The sequence below is a fragment of the Pteropus alecto genome, unplaced genomic scaffold, assembly GCF_000325575.1.
Source record: "Pteropus alecto unplaced genomic scaffold, ASM32557v1 scaffold78, whole genome shotgun sequence".
NCBI classification, from domain to species: Eukaryota; Metazoa; Chordata; class Mammalia; order Chiroptera; family Pteropodidae; genus Pteropus; species Pteropus alecto.
Window position 1 is genome coordinate 787,075 of NW_006443124.1, and position 9,246 is coordinate 796,320.

Below are 9,246 nucleotides of genomic sequence, written 5' to 3' on the forward strand. Positions count from 1 at the left end.
AGTTGTTATATAAAATGAACTACCTTATTAAAAAAAAAAAAAAATCTCACACTGTAGTAAAACTTAATGTGTTAGAATTAAACAGCACAGAATATAATTTTTAGTTCTTGAAATAATACAGGAAAAACAGTATTCTCCAAAATGTTTTACATTATAAATGCATGTTTTAAAATCTAATAAAAATTGGTATAAGTCTTAGAAATCTCAAATATTTATTTTGAAAACAAAATTAAAATATCTGCAAACTTGGCCAAGTAGATATGTGAGATATATACCTTACCTACCTGACAATTTTTTTACTCACTGTCTGGGCGATAAGTTGAGATTTAAGTTGAAGAACAGGTCCCAGAGAGCAACATAGGCCCAGGAGTAGTGAGGTGGAATTAAAACTGTTCACCAATGACTAAACTACTTCTTGTTCTTCCAAAAAATGCACCTCAGGGCTAAGGGCAACCCTGTTGCTGTATGGTACTCAAGTGAGATCATGAACATGAAATCGAGTCACCTCTCAAACATTTGAACTATAAATAAGGCCCATTCATGTGAATAATCAAAAAAATTAAGTAATTCCATAGTTTGGTGTGTTTGAGCAGATCTTCTTTCTTACATATGATCTGCTAAATATAAAAATAAAAACTGATTCATATTCCCTACATAAACTTAAGGGAAATCAGGAAAAGAGAACATTAGAAAATTCAAAAGTGAAGGTAGCCCAGGGAATTAAAAGAAACTAAGGCTAACCCACAAATATGGTGAGAGGTAATTAAACTCTTAGGGCATGAATCAAAAGAAACAGAAGACATAGTCCGTGACCTGCAGGAACTTAGCGAGATAGTCTGTGACCTAAGATATGCACAAAACAAACAGGTAAAAGCAATTTGCCCAACAATATACCCTCTTAAAATAATTTATTTAAGAACTATTTAAATAGTTAAAGAGTTAAAAGACATCCAAGAAATATAACTAATGTAAACAAATAATCTTTATAAAATTATACTAAATGAAAATATCACAATACAAACTATCACTATCTATCTCAATTAAAGAAATAAAGAAAAACTAAGCCAGGAAAGATAGGCTTTTAGCTTTGTACCTAAATAGAGAAGCTCGGGCAATCCACATAAAGGACTTCTTTGACATTCTCCTGATAAAAGCAGTTAAAAACCTTACAGAGTTGTCTATAAGAACAAACAATTAAAAACAACCTAAAAGTTTAACATTGTAGGAACATCCAAAATTATGGTACATAAACAGAATGAATACAGTCATTTATAATAATTAAGAAAACAAATGTCTTATTCTAGATTTTTTTAAAAAAGAACACAAAATCAGTTGATTGCAACTAATAAAAATACTTATACATTTGGTCAAGAACTAAAAAGTCAACTACAAAAATAAAAATAGCTGTTACTGTGGTCGATTATGAGTGATTCTCTTTAATATCTTAATTTCTTTAACGTGTTGCCAATCAAGAAATTTTTTTTTAAAAGAACCACCCTTGATAGGGGTTGACTTACTGATTTCTTTGCCATAATTTGGCTGCATTCAATCTGTCCTTTTCAGAATAAGGACTATTATGATCAACCAGTTCCTAACATCTTCAAACTTTCCTTTTTGCTGCTAAATAATGGTCCCATTCTCCCCTCCCCCAAACACCATGTACCCCACCTGTCCACCCCCCATAATTAGTTAATAGTGTTCATATTTTACCCAACTCTAGAGCACTAGCCAAACTAATGCTTCACTTAACAGCAGTCTCTTTCTCGCAAAATTCTAAGCTCATGCGTCCCCTCCCTCTCTTCACCAGTAAAATCACCACAGACTCGACGACTAGGGAAGTGACGAGCATGTAAAAAGAGAGAGAAGTCTGTGTCTGTATTTATGAGATTTCTGGAATGGTGTCTGTTAGGGTCTATATTAGGGAGGAAATTTATTTTGTATAAAATTCAGGTCTAATGAATGCCTAAAAATAATTTATTGACTAATTCTTAAAATGTCATTTGGCTTCATAATACATATTTGAATAACCAATTTTTTTGAAAATCTAGCAACAGCAGGGACACCATTTCTACATTCTAAAGCAAAGATTTTTAATATCAGGCCTAATAGAGCAATCATCATTTCTGTCTCCTAACATCATACACATTACCTGTCCCAATCACGAACTGACTATGACCTAATCAACTTTTAAAATATAAAATCTACCTGAATTACATAAACTGTAAGTATTACTTACTTCCGTTTTTTAGCTTTAACAGGCTCATCTTCATTAATATCTTCCATTAATTCTTGTTCTTCTTTAACTATAAAATAAAATTTCATCAACCTCTGTCAGAATAAAAATAAGCAAGCAACAACTGAAGTGTCTAAGTGGCACTCCTTCTGTTAACCACTAATAGAACATTTGCTTTAAGAGTTATTACAAAGAAGCTGCAATTTATAGTTAGTTCACTTACTTGCACTCATAGAGAACTGCCACTTTTGGATGGACAGCATTGTTGGGGTTGGGTGCCCTGGCAAAAATATTTCAAATATTATTATGAATAGTTACATGCATCTATTATACAATCTTTTCTTTTAATCCTGCTTATATAAAATATCCATTCCACAACATGCACCCCTTTATAAAACATTAAACAAAGCCTGGTGATTCTATACCTCATCTATTAATCCACCCTTTACATTAAATAATCATTCATTTTGAAATGATTCTTTGGTGCATGTAGTTAATAAATGGATTGAATATTTTAAGATTCATAAAAACAAAAGCAAATCACACGCTTTCTTGGCATGACTGAACACTATGGCTATAAAGCATTATCAATATCACAGCTATAAAACATATTGTTGAAGGGGAAAAAGTTGGTGCCCAGATCTTCAGTACCAGGTGGGAAAAGTCTGACTGATTTAGAAATCATTTGTAAGCAGAAAATGTTAGTACCACACATATGCAATCCATGAAGATTTCTCAATTATTGTAAATGACATATATTAGGGTTTGTCTTTTTTTGAAGTATGTATCAAATGATTCATTGATCATGCTTCTATAATACATGTGAGGATCCTATATAAACATAATTATATCAATACAAGGGCAAATTACCAATAAAAAATACGTCAATAAAAATTATGTACAAATTATGTCTTCATTATATATACTGGAATGCTGAACATGAGGTAGAATAAAAAAAATCTTTTAATAAGGTTTAAGTGTCTATATTGTCAAGAATAAAGCTTACCTTCCCTAAATTTCATCCAGTTTAAAGGATTAATAATAAGATTTTGTATTTTCACAAAATTTCGTATTTTTGTATTTTACAAAATTTTAGTAAACAGTAAAATATTTTCAAATAATCTGTACAGTTTTGATTATTTCGAAAATACATTACTAGTCACAAAGGGTGCTAAAAGACTCACCAAGGAGTTTAGTATTATTAAATATGGAGCAAACATCTGCAGTACCAACATATCTTGTACTAACTAAAAATCTTGACAAGGACAAGTAAAGAAAGTACATATATAAATATGTTACAAAAAAATAATTCCAATCCAAATTCTCTACTTTTTATATCTCTATTATTGAACTCAAACTAGTACAGGCTATTCTCCATTTCTCGAAATTCTTATTATATTCCTTGAAAATAAAAGTTTTTCTAAATGGCCTCTCATTTCCTGTCAAAATATAAAAAGAACGTTAACTTACTTAGTTTCTTCATTTCTTCCATTCCTTTTTTATGAGGCGGCTCCTGAATAATTTTGTCAACATCTGCCCTTCCAATCAGATCATCGGGTCGGTCCCACATGGAAAGACGGGTGGTAGGGTTATAAAAGAAGACCCGCTCATCGCCAGTCCAAACGACACACCTAAGAATTGGTTCATATATCATTACCTTACGTTATGGAACACATTTTATAGCTAGGTCTTTGACTGTCATCCTGTCAAAAGGGGAGTTAGTGGGGGTGGGTAATGTTTACATTACTAATAGTTATTTTTTTATAGAGAACCAAACATGGTTTTTAGCGAAGGTGGTTGACTGGCTAAGGTTAAAATTGCTGTTTAACATATTGAGAAACCCTGGAAAAGCAAAGCGATTTGTGATCAGAATTTAGAATGCTTAGAAACTTGGTCTGGCACAATCAGACGGAGAATGTTCAATTTAACCTATCACAAAGGATATGTTTAACAGCAAAAAAGCAATAATGAAATTAAGCAGTGCTAAATAAAGCTAAAAGAACAGATCATAGCACCCTACTTATTACACAATACTTCTTAACATTTCTTACCAAACCAGAATTACATACTCAAATGCAACCTTCTATGAAGCCTTTATATCTGACTATATCTGGTATAAAAAATAAAGAGAAGTACCGACTGACCTATGACACTACACGCCCATTAAAGCGTCATAGAAACTCGGACAAAACAGAAAAAACAATGTGAGGACTCTGTAAAGTTAAAAAAAAAAAAAAGAAAGAAAGAAAGAAAGAAAGAAAGAAAGAAAAAGGCAGCAGCATGGAGGAGAGTCAAAATTTAGAGAAGCAACTACAAGGGTATAAATTTCCCATTTCTCCTCCCTCAAACCTCTGCCCTGAGGATGGCCCCTAGTCACATAGCAGCATAATGACCATGGCACAGGCAGGTAAAACTCCAAGAGAAACCAGGTCTTTATGGCCAGATAATCAAGTTAATCAACAGCTGCCAAGCCCAAGGTGACCTAGCCTTGAAATTATCAGACAAAGCCTCTATTGTTGAAATAATTAAAGATGTTAGAGCAGCAATTATAACTAGGCTCCATGAAATAAAACAAATTTAAAATGAATGAAAAGACAGACGTTCTCAGCACAGAAATAGAAACTATTAAAAATAATTTTACAAATGAAAAATACAACTGAAATTAAATTTCTCTGGATTGGCTTAAGGGCAGAATGGTGATAACACAGGAAACAATCACTGAAACAGAAGACAGATCAATAATTATCTCATCCTAAGACTGGGGTGGGCGCACAGAACCCGGAGATGAACAGTTTCAGGAAACTATCGGACTATATCAAAATGCCTCACATACATGGTACTGGGATTCCAGAAGAGGAGGAGGATACTGGGCAGAAGAAAATCTGAGGACATAATGGCTCCCAAACATCTCCAAATTTGGTAAAAGACATAAATATTAAAGAAGTTCAGTGAACCCAAAATATGATAGTGCAACTGGAACTCTCATACACTGCTGACAAAAATTTCAAAATGGTAGGACCATTTTGGAAAAAAGCAACTGGGCAGTTTCTTAGGAAATTAAGTATATATAGCAAATAATCCAGGCATTACACTCCTAGTTATTTACCTAAGAGAAATAAAAACATATGTCTACACAAAGATTTGTATAAGAATGTTCTTATACAAATTAATTTGGGCTATATCCAGTTTGGGACTATTTCAAATAGGCAAATATCTAGGCATTGAATGGCTGAATACTGGAACCAACCCAAATGTGCATCAACAGAAGAATGGATAAACTGGCATATCCGAACAAAGGCATGCTACTCAGTAATAAAAGGAGCTATTCAACAACACAGATAAGTCTCAAAATGATTATTGCTAAGTGAAAGAAATTACCCAAGCCAATCACCAAAGGCCACATATATGCATTCTTATGAAATGTCTAGACTAAGCAAACCTAGACAGAGAGCAGACTAGTGCCTAGGGCTGAGGGAGTTGACCGGAAGTGGAGAGTGACTGTCAATGCGCATAAGTTTCTCTTTGGGGTAATGAAAAAATTCTGAAGTTGGTTATAATGATGGTCGTACAACTCTGTGAATATTTGAAAATCATTAGGTTGTACTCTTTAAATGAGTGAATCGTGTGGTGTGTGAATTATCTCAATAAAGCTGCCATATTTTTTAAAGATTCACTGCAGAATTCCCTTCAAGAATCTCCATTAGAACCATCCTGAGACACCTAAGCCATTTTGTTAGATGTTTATTGGGGGAAAAAATTAAGTCTAAATTTTCAATGCCAGTTTCTAAAACACTGATCTATACTAACGGCAGTAACCACTCGAAGACAGAAACGCTAGTCTAACTCACTGGCTTCAAAACACCTACGTGTGCTTATACAGCACCAACTGCATTAGTGGTAAATGTGGAGTGTGAAGCTGTCAGGACATTTCAGGATTAACAGAAAAACTATGGACAAAGAATTCCTGTGTCACAGAATTGCTCTCTACTAATAAATGCAAGATAAAGTGCTAAGGGGTGAAATATACTGATATCTGCAACTTTTAATGTATTAAAAAAGTAAGACTGGCAGATGCATTGAAGGATGAATACAAAAGAGCCAAACTAAATGATAAAATGTTAACTATAGAATGTAGGTGGTCAATATATAGTGTTCACTGTTCTAGAAACAGTCTTTCGATGTTTCTGTATGTTTCAATTTTTTCATAAAAAAATATTGAGAGTAAAAAGCTATGAAAACAAAAATAACTATAGAAACACAGCAGGCAAATGAAGGAAGGAAGGAAGAAAAGGTGGCAGGCTGGCTGGCCAGCCCTGGGCCACTCTCAGTAAATATAAAAGTGACTAGAAGTTCAAAGATAAATTTTTCGTAAGTTAAAATGCAACAGACTACAGACAAACAAAGCATGGCAAATACAGGCAGCCCTCACTTTGCACTTTGTACGGGATTATAAAAATGCAAGCTAAATCTGTGTGATGTAATCTTAGTAAGCAATGGGAAAAAAATTAAAATTGGTCTGTGACCTTTAAAAAGAGTACAACCAATGCCATGAAATGCCAGAAAGAAAAATCACAATACAGGTAAAGGAAACATGAAACTTCATGTTTTATACTTAGCTTCTTATCTCTAAAGAAAGTAACTCAAAGAGCGACATCTGAAGATATCAAGAGACAGACTAATAAAAATTTGATTATCCAAATGAAGTAGCATATCCTGCCTTAGCTGAACAATTTGTTTAGCTTAGTTAGTGCTTATCCATTTTATAAGGAATAGAAAATAATAAATTAGGGATTAAAGTTACACTGATAATACATTCCTTGGAAAATAATTTGGACAGATGGTTATCTCTCACGTACAACTTTCTTCTGCTATTTGAGTGTTCCTTCGAAACCTTTCGTAAGTTGAAATGATGATGTAAAGCAAAGAAGCAATTATTATTCATTTATATGGAAAAAATTTTGAGCATTCCCAGACCCAAAATTCAAGACATATATACAATGTCTTTATTTTGTTGACCACAATCGAAACACTTAATTACATCCAGTTTTATACTAAGTGTAACACCTGTTATGAGCTCTCTTAGGCTCTTCTGATACCTTATGGACACATCTTGCTGACACACAAAATAAATCAAGATGCACAGATGCTCAGAGATACACAATTCAAAGCTATGGTGGCTTGATGCTGAGTATAGTTCTCAGGAAAGAGCCTGGCAGAGCCACTCTAGCTGCTGGGGTACTGGCTACCTCTATTAGGGTTTGTTGCAAAAGAAACTCTATTTTCACTTTTTGCCTTTTCTCGATAAAGCAAAAACCCTCTTCTGATTTCTTTCAGTTACCGAAAAGAGGAAGTAATGTAGGTCTTTTGTAAAAGTGAAGTGGCATAAGGCAAACTTTCAAAAAGAGGGGGGTACCTGTATTCAGATGAACTGTAAAAGCACTGAAAACATACAGTTGTGTGCTTTTCTTAGATGGCAATGCCTTCTAAGAACACAGAACCTAGAATCTATAAAAAGATCAAAAATTTCATCTCATCAATATAAAATTTATCTATGACATCAAACAAAAATCACCTGATAGAAACTGTAATACATAATAAAGTCTCTCACATGTAATTAAGAAAAAGACAAGTCCATAAAAAGATGAACAAAAACTGAAGAGGCAATCCACAGCCAGTAAGCATGAAACAGGCTCAATGACACCAGCATTCTGGTAATGTAAGAGTCCTTTTTTTGATCAGGTTACCAAGGATTTTAAAGGAATATCCCTATACTGGTGAGTATAGGGAAACTGGTACTAAGGCTATTGTTGGGAATGTTAACTGGTACAGCCCCTCTGCCTGCCTCCCTCACCAAGAACCTTTCCGAAGTCTACTTAAGCAATATCCATCAAAATTTTAAAAAGCTACATCACTCAATTCAGTTTATCTATCCAAAAGAAATACCCGAAGACATTCAGAAATAAAATATGTATAAGGATGTTCTAAACAACAACTTTTGTAATGCCAAGGGCAACCCCCTCCCTACACACACACACCACACACACACACACACACACACACACACGGAAGACAACCCAATCATCCGCCTATAGGAAAACTATGCATTTCCATACAACAGAAAACTATACCATCACAAGTAGATTTATATGTACTAAAACCGCAAAATTTCTACTTATTTAGTAAAAAACACTGAAGAGTAAATGTATTTTTTAAAGACACTATAATGTGCATGTACACCACACACATACTTCTACAAACATGTACATAAAACACGATATAGCAAAAGGTCCAGAAGGCACATGTAACAAAATTAATAAAGAGGCTTCATGAGGGTGAAATTCTAAAACTTTTTACTTCATATAATTCTTTCATATTGTATGCTTTTTTAACGCATTCATATTCTTTTCTATATCCTGTCAGATCAAAGAGAAAATAACTCAAAGCGGAGCACAAAAACTATGGATATAAGAAAAAAAGAGGTTTAGAGGATAACAAATACAAGAGACTTGACATGCAAATTAGAAATGCTCCAGAAAAGGAAAAAGAAACAGATAAAGAAAAACAATAATTAAACAAACTCCAAAAGAAATTTTCGCTAATCGAAGGACCTAAGTATGAAAAGTGATGAGGCCCACAAAGCTTCAGACTGGTGGGGTTCAGAGTTACCAGCTTTTCATGTGTAACACTCAAACCACAACCTAGGAATACATTCTTTGAATATAGATTGTTTTCATACTTTGATTTTAGAACCATATTTTATTTTTTTTAAAATAAGCCTGTGTATTAAGTTGGTGAAATTATACAGAAAACTATTTTAAATGCCTTTAAAACACAACTTGACTATATATCCCTAGACTGATGTACCCCAAACATAAAAATAACTTGAAAAAAGGCTTGAACTGTCTTCAGTAATCAGAGTTATTGATACTGTTGGTTACTGTTAGTCTGTGACTTACGTGTGAGAAAAGCAAATGGGTAATTATGTTACTATCACTCAGAAACAGGATTTTCAG

At 33.6% G+C, this 9,246-nt stretch overlaps 1 protein-coding gene across 5 annotated transcripts in view; it reads right to left on the reverse strand.

Moving 5' to 3' along the window:
- The window catches only part of TCERG1 (transcription elongation regulator 1), a 56,925-nt gene that overhangs the window by 24,337 nt on the left and 23,342 nt on the right, over window positions 1-9,246 (reverse strand). For 3 of the 5 annotated variants that reach the window (XR_001517888.2, XM_015598082.2, XM_015598080.2), the window contains 4 exons: window positions 3,704-3,864; window positions 2,457-2,513; window positions 2,237-2,303; window positions 1,094-1,144 (listed from right to left, as the gene is read on the reverse strand). Coding sequence is in view for 4 of the 5 variants with exons in the window: in XM_015598082.2 (XP_015453568.1) it covers window positions 1,094-1,144; window positions 2,237-2,303; window positions 2,457-2,513; window positions 3,704-3,864 (336 nt within the window). In the remaining variant the exon portion in view is untranslated. The remainder of the gene's footprint in view (window positions 1-1,093; window positions 1,145-2,236; window positions 2,304-2,456; window positions 2,514-3,703; window positions 3,865-9,246) is intronic. The other 2 variants (XM_015598083.2, XM_015598081.2) reach the window with 1 other exon arrangement.